This window comes from Lolium rigidum, chromosome 3, assembly GCF_022539505.1.
Source record: "Lolium rigidum isolate FL_2022 chromosome 3, APGP_CSIRO_Lrig_0.1, whole genome shotgun sequence".
Lineage (NCBI taxonomy): Eukaryota > Viridiplantae > Streptophyta > Magnoliopsida > Poales > Poaceae > Lolium > Lolium rigidum.
The window spans coordinates 73,309,399-73,328,179 of NC_061510.1; the positions used below are offsets into that span (position 1 = coordinate 73,309,399).

The 18,781-nt window shown below is 46.0% G+C and overlaps 2 protein-coding genes across 3 annotated transcripts; one reads left to right on the forward strand and one right to left on the reverse strand.

The window, feature by feature from the left end:
• The first annotated feature begins 3,320 nt into the window (after positions 1–3,320).
• Positions 3,321–15,271, forward strand: LOC124701789. Of its 2 annotated transcripts, XM_047233887.1 has the most exons (12): positions 3,321–3,410; positions 4,897–4,969; positions 7,663–7,847; positions 7,957–8,199; positions 8,295–8,444; positions 8,997–10,453; positions 11,862–11,935; positions 12,115–12,196; positions 12,272–12,397; positions 12,536–12,642; positions 14,237–14,391; positions 14,810–15,271. In XM_047233887.1, the coding sequence occupies exons 2-12, from the start codon at positions 4,930–4,932 to the stop codon at positions 15,053–15,055; spliced, it is 2,865 nt and encodes a 954-aa protein (XP_047089843.1). In that variant the 5' UTR covers positions 3,321–3,410; positions 4,897–4,929; the 3' UTR covers positions 15,056–15,271. The 2 variants fall into 2 exon arrangements, with proteins under 2 accessions (XP_047089843.1, XP_047089842.1); XM_047233886.1 differs by lacking the exons at positions 3,321–3,410; positions 4,897–4,969 and adding an exon at positions 5,995–6,106 and having other exon boundaries at positions 7,590–7,847.
• An 84-nt stretch (positions 15,272–15,355) lies between these two features.
• On the reverse strand, positions 15,356–18,221 carry LOC124701791 (G-type lectin S-receptor-like serine/threonine-protein kinase At2g19130). Its single transcript, XM_047233888.1, has one exon. It carries the CDS (start codon positions 18,052–18,054, stop codon positions 15,577–15,579), a length of 2,478 nt encoding a protein of 825 aa, XP_047089844.1. The 5' UTR covers positions 18,055–18,221; the 3' UTR covers positions 15,356–15,576.
• Positions 18,222–18,781: the final 560 nt, after the last annotated feature.

The following is an 18,781-nucleotide window of genomic DNA, read 5'->3' on the forward strand; positions in this document are numbered from 1 at the left end:
ACGAGCAGGTACAGTCGTGAACACAAGCAAGTACATGTACAGAAGTACAGTGGCGCACACGAGCGAGTACGGTCGCGCGTAAGTACGAGCACGAGCGAGTACAGTTAGCGAGTAAAGGGAAAAATTGCACCAAATACACTAAAAACAGAAGTACTTATCAGTTGAAACACGAGTACAGTTAGGTACACACCACAGGTACAATCATAATATTATTGGAAGTACGAAAAAAAAATATCTCCAAACCTATCAATATGGGATCTAGTTTTGAAGATCTCGACGCGAGGATTGCAAAAGTGAAAACGGTTCGCAATTTGGACTTACGGTTCTCAAGATATTTCATTTTGAAAAAACGAATCTACAAGAAAAAGGGAAAAACTGACACAACCCGGTCTTCTCTCTCCTCCCCCATCCCCACCTTGCTTCCCCTTGCGACACGTGGCGAGCAGGAAGACCACTTCCCAGAGATTTTCTGGCACCACAGCGCGCCACTTGTCGCGTGCGGAGCGAGTTGCCTTCCCTTCGCGAAGGTCGGCCTTGTTTTAACGATTTCGTAATGGTCAAATAGGGATTGCCCCTAATCAGTGTATAGGATTGGCCCCGAATAGGAGGCCCCCAATTGACTCCTCGGCTCACCCGCAATAGCCCAAATCAAACCTGGGAAGGAAAGAAAATGCTCGGAGGCCCAAATCAAACAGTAGCCAGCCTCAGGTGCATGAATACGGGACTAGCCCAAAAACATGAGAACCCATGCACGTGAAAATGGTCAGTTTTGCCTTTGCCTGCCTAGGATCCGTGCCTGTGCCTTGGCAACCTGCAACATTCAAAAAGAGGGATAATAAGGACAAAACGATTTTGACTCAATCTATGGCGCCCGATAGGTCAGACCAGCGTGTCAGCTGGTGCATGCATCGACGCGTGGGACAGACAAAACATTTCTGGAAGGGGACATGTGTACTGAACATGTGACGATCACGCGGTGCAGTGCCACGCATGCTACAGTAGTCAACTTAATCGAGTTTACTGCGCAAGTGGTGGCCTATTCTTCTGTCAACTTGATTGAATTGATCTTTGCAGGAGTACTACTCAGTTAAGTGCAGGAGTAATCTAAAAAAAGTTAATTGCAAGAGTTGTTCATTTCGCACGAAGTTATCTATCATCAGCTGGTCTTATAATTACATGCAAGGAAGGACGGAGCTTGCTCGGTCAAACCCCCTTGAAAGCCCCCGCGTCTCACGGCTGGACGTAGACAAAGTGCTAAACTGCCGGTGCCAGCTGCTCGTGCATGCTCCCGTGGGTTAGCAACAAAATAGCTCGTCGCTCTAAACGCCAAAGCACACGTTCGCAGATAGATGCATCTCCATGTGGCATGTTCCACCTCTTCACGATCCGTTTTATCGTAACATGTTTCGTCACCCATTTTCGATCAAATCACGGTTTTAGCCATCTCCTCTTCACGATCCGCAGATAAATTGTTATCGGATCGTCATCACATCACAAAAGAGTTTTCCATAGAATAAAACGTGTCTTTTAGAAATAATAAGGCATAATAAAATGTGTCTTCTCTTGCGACTCTGGAAAAGTTGAATCACCAGGCATTGTTCTAGCTTTGGAGTAGTTAACACTTGAACACAAATTGTTGCGTGTTTAAATACTGAATGCATTTTGCCTCTTACTCTCCATCGCAGGTGGTGGCTCCAAGTTCTTCCGATCTCCTCCACCAGCCAGGGCGCTGGCCTTGGTCCCCTCTCCCTAAGCTTTGCGGCTCCAGCGGCGGCAGGAGGGAGGGGGACCTTGTTCCTCCGTTCTGGCCTAGTAGTTAGGGTTAGGTTTTGTCTTCTCTGGAGCGTCGTTGGGGTGGTGGGAGCGCCCGGGCTAATAAATCTGCCTTAACTCTACTCCCACACCGGCGACGGCCTTCTAGGCGGCGGCTCGGAGTTGATGCCAATGTGTGCTGATCGGTCCTTCAGGTTGCCAGCTTGGTCTTCTCGCCATTCTTTAGATCTAGCGAGATCAGTTTCTCGGTGTGTCGCCAGTGTTCGTTGTTATCCGCAACAAGGTTGGCGGTCGGAGCGAGGTGGTTCTTCCGGAGTGAAGATGTTGGTCCGGAGGTGGTGGATATGTCGTTCTTCTCCGACTTCGTCGATGGGAGGCGACGTATCTTGTTCCAAGACACAGCACGGGGCACATCGACATGTGCCTCGCTGCTTGCAGCAGGCTTGTTTATGAACTCACAAAGCCTTGTTGACGATGGTGCTTTTTTTTGGATCTTGCAGTGGTGGAGGCAGCGGCGTCTGGCGCTGGAGTTAGACGGCGTCCGCTAGCAACGCTGGTTGCAGGAAACCCTAGGGATCGTTTTGTATTTCTCAATCTATTAGGATTTTATCTGCAAATTCAGGATAATTATTTTATCCTAGTTTGTCTTTTAGTTTCCACATGTGTTGCGTGTTGCTTCATGTAACTTGATTTTCGACGAATGAAATATCGTGTTGCTAAAAAAAAACTGTTGTGTGTTTGTGAAGTGATGATCAGACAAACTGTTGATTAGACAAACTGTTGATTGAAGATGTCCCAGCGCAACCTGCAAAGCCACGCGGAGGCAGCACAGCTCCCGGACCCAAGCCAGGAAGGCGATCCCGTCAGTTTCTTTCTTCAGTATAGCACAAACAAGACTTTCGTCAAAAAAGAATCCGCGAAACCAAAGGGAAACTGACGACACCCATCCAGCAGGCAGGTACCTGCAATTGATCCCAATTGCGTCGCATTGCACATTTGCAAATTGCAACCCTCCCTCACCCCGTCGCCTTCCCCACCCCGCGTGACCTCAATCATAGCAGGCAGCGCGGCCGTGTCCGTTTCCTCCATCCTCCTTCCTCCCCGCCCGCCCACCCGCCGTTCCTCCCCCGCCCCGCCGATGCGGCGCCCCGCCCCCAAACCCTAGCCCCGCGATCCCAATGGCGACGCCCCGCGCCGGGGCGGCCCCGCCGGTCACCGGCGACCGCTACCTCAACCTTCTCGTCCGCTTCGTCGCCGCCCGCGCGGGCGAGCTGCTCGACGGCTCCCTCACGCTGCGCCTCCACCCCGTCGGCCTCCACTACGTCGCCTCCCGCCTCGACGCGCTGCGCGAGCTCGAGGCCGTCGGCGCCGGCGCGCCCGTCGACTACCTCCGCGCCTACGTCGCCGACCTCGGCGACCACCGCGCGCTCGAGCAGCTCCGCCGGATCCTCCGCCTCCTCACCTCCCTCAAGGTCCTCGCCGCCGGGCCCGCCCGCGACCCGGCCCCGCTATCCCTCCTGCCCTTCGCGCGACTCCGCGTGCTCGAGCTCCGGGGATGCGACCTCTCCACCTCCGCCGCCAGGGGGCTGCTCGACCTCCGGCACACCCTCGAGAGCCTCGTCTGCCACAATTCCACGGTGCGATTATCCCACGTCTCCCCCACTCCAGTAATAATTCTGACGACACCACATACAGGAATTTGCTGTTTCTGACAATCTTCGCCCTGGTGACACCTACTGTATTAATTACCTGCTAAACTAAGAGTCTAGTATGAACTACGCTGAGCTGTGAATTACGTACAGTATTATTACGGTTGCTGTTTGGTTCATCTACAGCTATTCAACCCACGAGCTGCAGTACTATGGTCCATACTTAATACTGTGTGTGCTCCTAGGATCTGGTTCGCTCCAGTGGATGTATTAAATATTCTGCTATATTTATTCAGAAGATTCCTGACAATTTTGTTGGTGATCTGCCGTCCTCCCTAGTGCTAAGATACCTTCGTAATATGAAACTTCTATGGCTTACTGATGTTTCCCGTCTTTCTGGTGGGGGTTTATTGGAATGCTGCTTGTGTATTTAGGCAGTCACTGAGTATCCCTCTTCCAATGTTGGTGCGAATTTACCATTTTACTCCGCTCCATTTATCATCTGAAGTAGAGCTACCGTTATATCTTGTTTCCCAGTCGAGTAGTCTTCTGTTATCAGTTTTGAACCTATCCCTGATTTTCTGATTGAGCCTGTTCAATCAGATATTTTGTCGTCATTTGAATAAAAGCCGGGCGGCGAAACTTCAAAAAAAAAAAAAGTTGAGTAATTCTGACGGTATTGCTACGTAATTTGTTGTTTGTGACAGTTTTCGCGTGGTGACACCTACTTATTGCGTAGCCTACTAAACTAAGAGTCTACAAACTATCCTGAGCTGTGAATTATGCGTGTTCGTTTGCTGTTTGGTTCATCTACAGCTATTTAACCCACTAGCTGCAGTACCGTCTATTGTCTGTAGTTAATAGTATGCTCCTAGGATCTGGCCGGGTCCAGTGCATGCATTAAAATACCATGTTATATTTAGCCAGCAGATTCCTGACAACTTTATTGGTGATCTGCCGTGCCCCTGGTGCTAAGATGCCTGGGTAGTGTAATACTTCTATGCTTACTGATGTTTCCACTCTCTCTGGCGGGGTTTTCTTCGTGTATTTTGTTCGTCGTTGAGTATTTCTCTTCCAAGTTTTATGCGGATTTACCAATTTAGTCCGCACCATTTACTTGTTGAGGTAGAGCAGCTCTGGTACCTCGCAGTATTTGCTGCAATGCAATTGTTGTAGCACATGACTGAGATCACCATAATCCTATTGTAATAGGTATTCCTCTAGCACATGCTGCATTAATTAGTTAAGCCACGTGATTAGAAAGATGTGCAGCCATCTGGTTTCTTGATGGATTTTTCATGCATGTACTTGTATGCAGCTGAAAATGTTCATTTACGCATCTTATGTACTTCGTTTTTTCAAAGGGAAACTCTTATGGAAATTAATCGAGTCATTATTGTAATTTATGCTCCTTGTTAAGCACTCCTACCGAATGTTACGAGATTCATAACAGTTAATTTTTGCACTACTGCAGGATGCTCTTAGGCATGTATTCGTGAGTAGAGTGATGGATGTCAAGGACTCTCCTGTATGGAGTCGGCTTTCACATGTCTCATGTGCTTCTAGACGATGGTGCTTTTTAGATCTTGTAATTGTGGAGGCTCGGCGTCTGTTCTTTTGTCCGTCTCGATGGCGACCACTAGCTATGGTGGCTGCAGGAGGGATCGTTTTGTATTTCACGATGTTTTAGAATTTTATCTCTAAATTCAGGATACTTATTTTATTTCGGTTTGTCTTTTAGTTTCCACATGTCGTTCTCATGTAACTTGATTTTCGACTAATGAAATATATCGAGAAAAAAAACTGTTGTGTGTTTGTGAAGTGATGCTCAGACAAACTGTTGATTGAAGATGTCCCAGCGCAACCTGCAAAGCCACGCGGAGGCAGCACAGCTCCCGGACCCAATCCAGCGAGTCGATCCCGTCAGTTTCTTTCTTTCTTTCTGTAGCACAAACAAGACTTTCGTCAAAAAAAAGAATCCGCGAAACCAAAGGGAAACTGACGACACCCATCCAGCAGGCAATTGATCGCAATTGCGTCGCATTGCACATTTGCAACCCCCTCCCTCACCCCGTCGCCTTCCCCACCCCGCGTGACCTCAATCATAGCAGGCAGGCAGCGCGGCCGTGTCCGTTTCCTCCATCCTCCCCACCCGCCGTTCCTCCTCCTCCCCCCGCCCCGCCGATGCGCCGCCCCGCCCCCAAACCCTAGCCCCCGCGATCCCAATGGCGACGCCCCGCGCCGGGGCCGCCCCGCCGGTCACCGGCGACCGCTACCTCAACCTGCTGGTCCGCTTCGTCGCCGCCCACGCGGGCGAGCTGCTCGACGGCTCCCTCACGCTGCGCCTCCACCCCGTCGGCCTCCACTACGTCGCCTCCCGCCTCGACGCGCTGCGCGAGCTCGAGGCCGTCGGCGCCGGCGCGCCCGTCGACTACCTCCGCGCCTACGTCGCCGACCTCGGCGACCACCGCGCGCTCGAGCAGCTCCGCCGGATCCTCCGCCTCCTCACCTCCCTCAAGGTCCTCGCCGCCGGGCCCGCCCGCGACCCGGCCCCGCTATCCCTCCTGCCCTTCGCGCGACTCCGCGTGCTCGAGCTCCGCGGATGCGACCTCTCCACCTCCGCCGCCAGGGGACTGCTCGACCTCCGGCACACCCTCGAGAGCCTCGTCTGCCACAATTCCACGGTGCGATTATCCCACGTCTCCCCCACTCCAGTAATAATTCTGACGACACCACATACAGGAATTTGCTGTTTCTGACAATCTTCGCCCTGGTGACACCTACTGTATTAATTACCTGCTAAACTAAGAGTCTAGTATGAACTACGCTGAGCTGTGAATTACGTACAGTATTATTACGGTTGCTGTTTGGTTCATCTACAGCTATTCAACCCACGAGCTGCAGTACTATGGTCCATACTTAATACTGTGTGTGCTCCTAGGATCTGGTTCGCTCCAGTGGATGTATTAAATATTCTGCTATATTTATTCAGAAGATTCCTGACAATTTTGTTGGTGATCTGCCGTCCTCCCTAGTGCTAAGATACCTTCGTAATATGAAACTTCTATGGCTTACTGATGTTTCCCGTCTTTCTGGTGGGGGTTTATTGGAATGCTGCTTGTGTATTTAGGCAGTCACTGAGTATCCCTCTTCCAATGTTGGTGCGAATTTACCATTTTACTCCGCTCCATTTATCATCTGAAGTAGAGCTACCGTTATATCTTGTTTCCCAGTCGAGTAGTCTTCTGTTATCAGTTTTGAACCTATCCCTGATTTTCTGATTGAGCCTGTTCAATCAGATATTTTGTCGTCATTTGAATAAAAGCCGGGCGGCGAAACTTCAAAAAAAAAAAGTTGAGTAATTCTGACGGTATTGCTACGTAATTTGTTGTTTGTGACAGTTTTCGCGTGGTGACACCTACTTATTGCGTAGCCTACTAAACTAAGAGTCTACAAACTATCCTGAGCTGTGAATTATGCGTGTTCGTTTGCTGTTTGGTTCATCTACAGCTATTTAACCCACTAGCTGCAGTACCGTCTATTGTCCGTAGTTAATAGTATGCTCCTAGGATCTGGCCGGGTCCAGTGCATGCATTAAAATACCATGTTATATTTAGCCAGCAGATTCCTGACAACTTTATTGGTGATCTGCCGTGCCCCTGGTGCTAAGATGCCTGGGTAGTGTAATACTTCTATGCTTACTGATGTTTCCACTCTCTCTGGCGGGGTTTTCTTCGTGTATTTTGTTCGTCGTTGAGTATTTCTCTTCCAAGTTTTATGCGGATTTACCAATTTAGTCCGCACCATTTACTTGTTGAGGTAGAGCAGCTCTGGTACCTCGCAGTATTTGCTGCAATGCAATTGTTGTAGCACATGACTGAGATCACCATAATCCTATTGTAATAGGTATTCCTCTAGCACATGCTGCATTAATTAGTTAAGCCACGTGATTAGAAAGATGTGCAGCCATCTGGTTTCTTGATGGATTTTTCATGCATGTACTTGTATGCAGCTGAAAATGTTCATTTACGCATCTTATGTACTTCGTTTTTCAAAGGGAAACTCTTATGGAAATTAATCGAGTCATTATTGTAATTTATGCTCCTTGTTAAGCACTCCTACCGAATGTTACGAGATTCATAACAGTTAATTTTTGCACTACTGCAGGATGCTCTTAGGCATGTATTCGTGAGTAGAGTGATGGATGTCAAGGACTCTCCTGTATGGAGTCGGCTTTCACATGTCTCATGTGCTTCTAATGGTCTGGTACTCATGGACGAGTCGTTGCAATTGTTACCTGCGGTTGAAACTCTTGATCTTAGTCGGAACCAGTTTGCAAAGGTGGATAATCTGCGGAAATGTACAAAGTTGCGAAATCTGGACCTTGGATTTAATCATTTGCGTTCTGTTTCATCCTTGAATGAGGTAAATTTCCTTTCTAATTCAGTTCAAATTTAAAATAGTACAAGTGTACAACACGGACAGGCTTCTTGTCGTTATTTGTGTTGTCTGAGTACATGCTACTTTTTTGCAGGTTTGCAGTCGAGTTGGCAAACTTGTACTGAGAAACAATGCTTTAACTACAATACATGGGATTGAAAATCTCAAGTCACTTGTAGGCCTTGATCTGTCTTACAACATCATATCAAATTTCTCAGAGTTGGAAATTCTTGGCAGCTTGTCTTTGCTCCAGAACCTATGGCTGGAAGGCAACCCAATCTGCTGTGCTCGGTGGTATCGAGCACGTGTTTTTAGTCTCTTCCATAATTCAGAAAATGTAAGTGCTTTAGTTCAATCATGTAAAAAAAAATTCAGCCTCTTCCACAATATTAGTAACATGAACGCCCTGTTCTATACTATTTTCTGCCTCAGTTGAAGTTAGATGATAAAGGTATGAACACACAAGAATACTGGGAAAAGCAAGTATTGTTTGCAAGCAGACAAAAACTACCTGCTGGTTACGGATTTTATTTTCCTGCAAAAGATGATCATGAGGACGAAGAGACTTCAAATTCTATGATGGTATGTATCTCTTTTACTGAGTGCCACAGGTTGATCTATTATACTCCCTCCGTCCCATGAAATTTAATGTCTAGATACATCTAAATTTGGACAAAGTTAAGAAAAGCTTCATGGGATGGTGGGAGTATATCACAATCAGCATCTCAGACCAAATATCAAGCTTGCTCGGTCAAGGCTTTTGATTTTATTATTCTCTGGAGGATAGACAAGTCAATATTTGTTGTTTAGTAAATTGGCATTATGCTTCATTCCCCTTGAATATACATTATATTCATGTGCAATGGGGAATCATTATTTCCATATATTACCAGGATTCCTTTTTCGCTTGGTTCAGCCTAGATGGTGCTGTACGATATGTTAATTTCTATAAATGCACTACAAAACCATCTATTGGATCTTGAAAGTGTTGAAATAATTCAACACAAGTTTGGCATCCTGCATTTGTATCCTGAACGCAACTAAATGTGACATTGTATGATTGTATGATAACTTCAATGATTTTTTTTACTTGCAACTTTAATGATATTCTGCTTGCACCTGTATTTACTGTAGAAAAAGATTTCCCGACTTGCATGTATTGTAGAGGAAGAGAGAAGTCTTAGCGATGAAGGTGTGGACCAGCAGTCTAGCCCCCGTGATAGTGCTAGTTCTAAGAAGGATGAAGCTGCCGCTGCTGATAATGACATAAAAATTACTTCTTTGATAAGTACAGCAGAATTGATGAAGAAAGAAAGATCCACTGATTGGCTGCGTGAATTTAAGGAGTGGATGGATGAACATATGGAGGACACAGAAGGTGACGGCCTTTATGGTGATTTTAGCAACAGAAATGGAAGGCAGAATAAACAAATCAAAAGAGAAAAAATGCACATGGAGAGCTCAAAGAGTGTCACAGACCTGGCAAAGACATCAGAAGGTGGTAGCAGCTCAAACCTTTTGGAGTCTGAATTGTCTTTCACAGAGGATGCATGTAATGGTGCTAATGGTATCACTACTGAATCCTTGAATGAGGCGAGTGCTGAGCAAATTGATTCAAAGGTGCACTTGAATTCTGTCCTACCCCTTCCTCCACTAGAATTTGTGGGCACCCCACATTCAGATTCTTTTTCGGAGGTGGAAAGTAGTGGTAGAAATTTGCATACAAATGGAATACACTCTAGTGCAATAAGCGAGTTGATAGAACCCAGTCCATCCTTGGCATATCCTAGTCCACATTCACCCCCACAATTTAAGGAAGACATTCTACGTCGTAGACTTTTTCTGGAGGAAGAATTTTTGCAGAGTTCGGGAGATTTCCAGTGTGTTGGTTCTCTTGGTAGTGGTAGCAGCTGCAGTGACGACTCTTCAGGTGATTTATGTTCATGCAATTCGGAAGATGATTGCGTAGCAGTCCAGACAAAAATGGGGCTTGCCCTCAATGGTCAAATGGCTTCATTTCCTTATGCAGACAGTGATAATGAGGAAATGGATGGGATGGAATTTTCTTCACGCGAGGATATTATGTCCGACTGTACAGCAGAAGATGACCTGACTTTTAAAGATGCCACAGAGTTTGGTATTAAGGAGCCAGATTACATGAGCCAGAGGAATGGACATCTAGGTCAAGATTCAGGCCATTTGGTTGGACAAAATGGTAAGCAGAAGTTTATGAAGAGGATACTTTCTACTTTTAAGAATCATAATGGCACTAAACTAGGATTTCTGAAGGCTAATGGAGGTGAGGTGGATGAGGGGGTTTCAGTGGGTGCAAATGGTCATTTGAGCAACGACATGAGCAGAAGTACTAGTTGCAAGGATCAAATCTCAGAAAAACATAATTCAAATATCTTGCACAAGAACAACTTGTCTATTGGTGCGGATACAGTTTCATGTAATACTGATAGGAACAAGTACAAGCTTATAGAGGATTTCTTTAATATGGAAGTCGCTAACAATGAAGAGTCTGAAATATGTGAACAAGGAGCTTGTTGTGGATACATGTTTCAAGATGGAAGCGTTTTAGTTCAAAGGTTAGAGTTGTTTTACCTATGTTATGTAACATTGATTAAGTATCTGCATTACATAAATTACATTTGTGAGACTGATGTTTTGGTCCATTTTGATCAAACGACTCACGGAGTGTAAGTACTCCCTCTGTCTAAAAATAAGTGTCTCAACTTTATCTAGATACGGATGTAACTAAAATGCATGTAGATACATCCGTATGTAGACAAAAGTCGGACACCTATTTTTAGATGGAGGGAGTATATATTTTGTCGAACCTATATAAAGCTTGTCAGTCCAATTATGGATTTCTTCTTTCTTGTAGTTTTTGCGAATTTAGGAATAATTGCAGAATATCAGATTAATGTGGTTGTACTTATTTTCCCTGTTATAATGTGTTTTGGAAACTAAACATCCATGACGCATAAAAAGTACTAACCATTCTTTATCTGCAGTGTGAACGGTCTTTACCTTAACCTGTTATTTAGGGGAGAGCTGGTCATTAGTGCTTTGGAGTAGTGAATGCAATCATATCAATATCATAACCATATATAGCGCATTTTTGTGCTCATGTGCTCACTTAAGAGAAATTTATGCTCACAATTTATCTAAATGATGATGAATAATCTTATAAAAAGTATCAGAACACTGCTCATGCAAACACCCTGACATGGCTGTACGCCATGCATGTGGGCCTTTGTATATTTTATTACTTCAATTAAATAACAATATGACATGTCAGACACCCACCTGGGATGATATTTAGGAGTGTGCAATTTGATTCATAAAACTTGTCTTAATGAAGAAGCTATTTATACCCCCAGAGGTGAGTGATGTAATATCGTTGGAACCTTGGACACTGAGGGAGGAGGTCTGCAAATTCTTTTATTTGCAAAAAAGAAGTTTGTATTGTTCATGAATAAGTCCTTTTTAACTTAGAAGCAAATAGATCCAATATATGGGAACTTGAATCCTGACTCCACTGTCTTTACCATTTGTATGCATCACCAACGTTGATTGCATATTTACATAGAAGATGATTGCATAAATGCCCAGTTATATTTCTCATGATTCACAGTTCAAAGTACTTGACGCCACTGTCTTTACCATTTGTATGCATCACCAACGTTGATTGCATATTTACATAGAAGATGATTGCATAAATGTCCAGTTATATTTCTCATGATTCAAAGTTCAAAGTACTTCAATGCACAATGTGCAGTTAGCACATAGCGATAGCACCTTGTTGAACAGGAAGTTTAGTTGGATTTGTTTCATTTTCAGTATTTTCTTGTAGCATTTAATCCTCAAATATGTTCAGTACATGCTGGCTTAAGTTTTGTTAAACTTGAGCAGCAGTTCTGAAAGCCTGTCTGCGTGCATGATCTTTTTTCAGGGCACCGTACCTGACTAGTGTATTGTTGCTTTGTGTAGAGAAGTAGCCTTGTTGAGAAGTTCCCAAAATAAATTATATGTTCTGCTGGTTGATATGGCTCAAGATGAACAAGGTTGGTTTTCTACGCATTTTTTTTATCAGCAGTTTTTTCTCTTGTTTGCTTTTGTCTATGTTAGACCATTGGCCATGCAACTGGAATATTACATCTTTTATTTTTTAACAGAAGATTCCCTTCTCATGACTCTATTCTACTACTGCATTAGTAATTCTTACATACCTAGTAATTTACAGAAACCCTACCAAGAGTTTTGGGCTGCTATAGGCTTGAAGATCTGGAGAAAGTAATGATTGGGCTGGGTCTACAAGCACTAAGGTTAATTATCATATCAATAATTACTGATTAATATTTGGCTGATCTTAGGCTTTACTTATTTTTTTCATATCGTAGGGTACACTTGGCAGATGATACAGCTCATCTTTTCTTGACACGTACTTCGAAAGAAGCACAAGATGTGCTTTGGCTCTTAAATCTGTTCAGCTTTCCACAGTTAACTAGCGGGGTATCTTTGCAAAGGTTTGTCTATTTAGCTTTCTATTGTACCATGAGCAAATACCTTCCCTTTTAGGTAAACAAAGAAAGCATTTTGCCTTGGTTATTGTCCCTTTTTATTTAATTTTCTGAGTACGCCTTGTTCTGTAATTAAAATGGCAGTTGGGAGAAGATCCAAGTTAAATTGCTCGAGAAATGTATATCTGAAAGTTTGAAGATGGGAATATTTCTCTACTCCATGTTGATGTTCTGTAAGAACGACACCGAAGGTACTGTTGTTTGGGTGCTGGAGTATTACTCTATTTGTCTATGGAATCTGGATTGAGTCATGGTTTTTTTTCTCCATCAAAGCCATGATTGATACACATCAACCGTTGCAAAATAATACATATTCTTTCTTCGTCATTTGTATGATCGTAAGTTTAGTAATGCTAAGAGTATGTGGATTGCCCACCTTGTCTACATTAGTTTGGACTTTCGGTCCTATTGGTTGGTGCATGAAACTTAATATGGTATGAGAGCAGAGGTCTTGGGTTCAAGTCTTGGCTTTTGCAATTTTAATAAAGAATGTTTTGCCCTCTTTCTATCACGTGTAGGCAAGCATATGTGGATTGTCCATCTTCTCCCCATCAGTTCGAACTTTCGGTTCTACTGGTTGGGGCATGAATCTTAATAAGTAACACCATCCAAATCATTTTGTTTCTAAATGAATATTGTCTTTTTTAAGCTTCTAAGTGAATATTGTTAATGCTTACTGTTCAAAATCGCGTTGAGACATTGACAATTAGGCCAGTGAGCCGCACACCCAAACTCCATCTTATACAATCATTGTGATATACTGTCCAGGATGCACCCATTTTCATGCCAGTGTCAAAAAAAAAATGCAAAAGCAAAGTCTTAAACTTTATTCTGTAGCATCATCTCTAGTGGAGTTCAGTGAAGTCAGTCCGATCGTGGTAGTTAGGAATTGATTCATTATGGACTCAACCCCATCATGAAACACAACGTGCACCCATTGAGCTGAAGGGACTTCTACATAAATATGTCATGTTAGTTTGCAAAGTAGATACCATTTCCTGGGTTGTTATGTTAGTTGATTTTTACTAAACCGAAGGCTAAATTATTTAAATATTTGTTATTAAATACTTTCTCTGTTCCAAAATAGTTGAAGTTCTAGGTTTGACCTAAGTCAAACTTGTCTAAGTTTGACCAGATTTAAAGAAAAATGTGTCAATGTTTACAACGTGAAATCTATATAGTAATTAAATATATTGTATAACGAATCCAATAAAACTAAATTGGTGTTGTAGATGGTAATATATATTCTATAAACTTGGTCAAACATGAAGTAGCTTGACTTGGGAAAAAACTAGAACTTCAATTATTTTGGAATGGAGGGAGTAGTTTACAGGGTATTTTTGTATTTTTATCCCTGGGTCTTTACTTGAAACTTCAGATGTGCGGCCAATCTTTCAATTTCATCAACTGGGATCCATAAATGTTTATTTTGGCTTTAACTGGGTCCATTTTGTTTAATTCTGTAATCGATTTAATAGTGGCATGTGTCACGTGACCAAATATTGATGATGCCGCATCTGCTATAACGAGGCACTTGGTGGCATACGGTGAGCCTGTGCCATCCATCTATTGCTGATGGCCTATCATTTTATTTGCATCTCTCTATGTTGTAATAGTAATTCAATCAGAAGGTTTGAAATGGTAGACACAAGGGCTATTGGTTGTATCATTTGAATGTATTAAAGCATTTTACCAAAGTCCTTTCTGTAATGTGCATTTGACATTTTCTTTTTTTAATTCATTTAGTTAGAAATTGCTGAATTAATGTTCATTTCTGTTTTGCAGAGGAATCCCTAGCTATTAGATCCCTTGTTGTTACTGAAGGGTCAATATTTGTGTGCATTGAGAACCTACATCAGTTTGGTTGCTTTCCTGATGATTCTCATCCTCCATATTTTTCTATTGATGAATGCTGTTCAATCAACAGTATTAAAGAAGTGGTGAGTTGTGCTTGACTTACCAAATTTCCAGTGTATGTAGGTTATTTTGCATTATCAATGTAAAGGTATTCTTTTCACAAAGCAGTTCCCTCAAAGATGGTTCCCTTACCAAAAATGGGGTATTGGGGTATTTTTTCTTGTCTATTATGAAGTACGCATTAGTGTGGCTTTGTGTATTCTTTTCTTTTGTTTTTTTCGAGATTGAACTTTGTATTCTTAAGCTGTTAAGCACATGTGTACCGCTGGTCTCCGAACTTGTATTGTTATTGTCCTTATCATGCTAACTTCTAACAGGCAATCCTCACTTTTCTTTAGACCCGTAATGCAGTACCAGCTAAATGTATTGCTTCATTGTGTTAGAAGAGTTGATATTATTTAGTTAACATTTCTAATTGTTGACTGCATTTCCTGTGTTTAGGTTGTGGATCAGCGTGACAAGAAATGCTTGACACTGATTTTGGACAAACATGTACATGAAGGAAGATCTCACAGTAGCACTATAAATTCACAGAGCAAGCAGGAAGATGAAATTTGCGCAATACATACATGGAAACTAAAGTGGTTCGCAGAAGACACACTTTTGAAGTTCATTTCTGTGCTTAAGGCTCTTTACTCTGCAGCAGCAGCAGCAGCTTCAACGTTACCTGTAAAGTGTACATCCTGATGTGTTTGTTCTTGTAAGTATTTAGTGATTTCATTCATTCTTTTTGGCGGGTGTATGTAGCTGTTAATCTGTACAGTTTGTTCATTAGCTCTCTAGGGGGTGTTTCCTTTATTCTTCTGAGTGATCAGATTTTGGTTCCCATCTTATAGTTTGTACAAAACTGTAGTAAATGGAGTGATGAGTGTAAATGCAATTTTGGCAATAAGCTGTTTTGAAGATTGGTTCAGTGTTGTGGGTGGTAAAGCAGTTTACTGGATTGCTCATCCATAGGCGTGACTGTCGAAAGGATGGATAGGAACAGGTGTAATACGGTACTATATTGATCCGGATTCAGGAATTTACAGAACTTTCAGTTGCAATAGTGCACTATCAACTTTGACAAAGATACTGGCTTATCCTAACAGAGCACTGCTCCTTCAAACTTCCATGATATGACGCACACACAGGGAGTATTATGGGATCTATGCAAGCAATATTAGCGTAATATTCAGTCCAATTGGCTAATTTTCACTCTTTAGTCTTTACTCTTCTCCTTTTGCTAATATGCTACTAGTACTATTCTCTGAATAAAATTCATCCTGTGCACCTCCACCGGCGCCTGCGTTCGCCGTTGCCAGCATGTAGAGCCGTGAGGGGATCGGCGGCAAGGCGACATCGGCGACTCCTTCAAGCTGCTGCACGACGAGTCCCATTGTCGGCCGGTCGCCTTCCTCGTCCTGGATGCACCAGCAGGCAACACGACAGACCCTCTCGAGTTCTTTCATGTCCGCATCCTTGGCCACCCTCTCGTCGAGCAGCCTGACCGCGTCGCCGCCGTGCAAGCAGACGGCGGCGTGCACCGGGAAGTACGTCCCGTAGCCTCCCTTCTCCGTCGGCGCGTTGTTGCGCCGGCCAGAGACGATCTCGAACAGCAGGAGGCCAAAGCTGTAGACGTCGGCCTTGGCGGTGACCGGCGCGCCGGCGAGCCACTCAGGCGCGAGGTACCCGAGCGTGCCGCGCATGGTGGTGAGGACGCGGCTGAAGTCGTGGCCGACGAGCTTGGCCATGCCGAAGTCGGCGAGCTTGGCGCCCATTTCGTCGTCCAGGAGGATGTTCTCCGGCTTGATGTCGCAGTGTATGATGCACTCGCGGCACTTCTCGTGCAGGTACGCCAGGCCCCTGGCCACGCCCAGCGCGACGGTGTACCTCTGGCCCCAGCTCAACGCCTTGGCGTCCGAGGCCGCTGAGCCGCCGGTCTTGAACAGGTACGAGTCCAGTGATCCGTTGGCCATGTAGTCGTACACGAGCGCCCTCTTGTTCCCCTCGGAGCAGAAGCCCCGGAGGCGGACGAGGTTGACGTGCTGGATCACGCCGAGGGTGACCACCTCGGCCCGGAACTGCTTCTCGCCCTGCCGGAACCCGTCCAGCTTCTTCACGGCCACCGGCGTCGCGTCCGGCAGCGTGCCCCTGTACACCGTGCCGAAGCTCCCGCTCCCGAGCTTCTCCGAGAAGTTACTCGTCGCGGTCCTCACGGCGTTGTAGTCGAACAGCAGCAAAGAGCCCTGCACCGCCGTCACCTTCCCCTTCCCCCGACGCTTCCGCAGCAACACCGCCATGGACACCCCGATCACGAGGCTTGCCAGCAGCACCACCACGGCCGCAACTACGACCCCGAGGGTCGCCATCGATTTCTTCCAGGAATGCGTATGCGACGACGCCGGCACCTCCGAGCGCGCGACGCGGAGGTGAAGAACAGCTCCGGCGATGCCAGGATCACCGCCTTGGTCGTCAGTCGAGAGCGCCCTCAAGTTAACGAGCTCGGCCTTCCACATCGAGCACTTGGTTCCATCGTAAACGTACGCGGTGCAGGAGCAATCTTTCAAGCAAGACCGCTCACAGTCCCTGCCGTTCCTAACTCCGGCCGCCTCCGACGAGCCACTGGGCAGCTGCACGGCGTGCGGAAGCTCCAGGAAGCCGTCCTTGGGACACTCGAGCAGGCTCCGCCTCCCGCACCCAGAGGCGGTGTTGCCCAGTTTCCACTCTTGCTCCGACCGCGGCGCGAAGCCGGCGGGACACTGGCACGCGGGGCTGGTGGTGTTGCTGCATAACCCGAAGGGGCCGCACGAGCCGTAGACGTCGCAGGTGTCGTGCGGCTCGGAGCAGAACATGATCCACTTCCCGGCAGTCTCGCCCCACTGGCGCCGCCGCATCTGCCCGTTGACGTCCAGCATGAAGTTGCCGACGCCCATCATCGCGGTCCGGTCGCGGTAGGTGAAGAAGTTGACGCTGCTGTTCGGCGCGTAGGGGAACCCGGCGAAGTAGCCGGACCGCATCTCCGGCACGTTCGCGAAGATCTCGCCGTCCCACAGGCCAGTCGTCCAGTACTGGTTGCGCGCGCCGGCCGCGGCCGCGAACAGGTCGAACTTGGGCTGCCCGCGCGTGTCGATCTCCATGGTGAACGCGCCGGGCGCCGGGTTCTCGACATCCGTCCACGACGTGAGGAAGCTGTGCACGCCGGCGCCCTTGTCATATCCGAGCCTGGCCCCGGGGAGCCAGGTGTCGGTGGGGTGGTCGAAGCTCTGCCACGCCACGTCGCCAGACCTCGACGTCGCATTGCTCCGCCGCACCACGAGGTTGCCGTCGTCCTGGAGCGTGGCCACGGTGGTGCTTGGGGGCGAACGGGAGGACGCGTTAGACGACCACAGCAAAGTGTCCGACGGCGTCGTGAGGAGTAGCAGCTCGCCGTGGATGCTGAGCATGAAGCGGGACGTCCACGGCTTAACGATCGGGTGCTCCCGGTTCGCCACCCAAACGACCGTTTGCTTGGAGATCTTCTTGTACCAGATGCCGACGTAGTGCTTGCCGGAGTTGCCTGGGGAGAAGAAGCCGAGTTCGAAGTTGCCGCCCTCGGACACCAGCGTCTCGTTCCATGGGAGAGACTGGCCTAGAGCGAGGGTGTCGATGGCCTCCGTCGTGGAGAGATGTAGGCTGGAGAAGAGCAGGAACACAAGGAGGAGCATTGTGGCACGCAAATTCAGTAAACTATCTATCTGCGTATGATTGGTTTGTCTCTACTCACAGCTGATTCAGATAAATAGCTGAGCTATGGCAAGCTGAAATAATTTGGCCATCATTCCACTTTCTAGCGAAAATTGTCTGTCTGAAAATTTGGGGTTACAAAGAAGACTCATGCACGAGCATATAGCAAAATTAAGCGCGGACACACCTGCGCTGCGAGTCCATCAATCCCCTTATCGCACACCTATAGCTGATGGAGACAATGAGACTGACGGAATACTTTTCTTCAGAATACTCAAAAGGCTTATATTAAGAAGCATGGAGAAGATTTATGTTACAACAAGAATTTTAACACGTAAGCAAGAACAAAACTAACATAGACTTTTTTTTCGAGGTAGAAACTAACATAGACTCGCTGAAGTCAAACCACGTTTATTCCTCTTTCTCTCGGATCCTGGTTGATCCTCTCTGCAACCATCGGTTTCCGGGTATTTTCGTAGCACCAACTCACATTGCTCTTGCTCTTGCTCTTGCTCTAACGAGATTGATCATTGATGCTAAGAACGTCAAGATTACCAGAGTCACAACTGCTTGAACGATTTTTTTGTTGTTGTTGAAGGTTCTTGGGCGTTGAGCTCAGCATCCCGCTGCGAAGAAACCGAGATTTACCGCCGATCTTGTGCTGGGGATGGCATGTTTGAGCAAGAGATTGCTTGCTCCGTTGCTCGC

Coding starts and splice junctions, on each gene's coding strand:
- LOC124701791 (XM_047233888.1), bottom strand. CDS start 18,054: ATGCTCCTCCTTGTGTTCCTGCTCTTCTCCAGCCTACATCTCTCCACG.
- LOC124701789 (XM_047233887.1), top strand. CDS start 4,930: ATGGATGTCAAGGACTCTCCTGTATGGAGTCGGCTTTCAC. Junction 7,848..7,956: donor CTGTTTCATCCTTGAATGAG/GTAAATTTCCTT, acceptor ACTTTTTTGCAG/GTTTGCAGTCGAGTTGGCAA. Junction 12,643..14,236: donor CTGTAAGAACGACACCGAAG/GTACTGTTGTTT, acceptor TCTGTTTTGCAG/AGGAATCCCTAGCTATTAGA.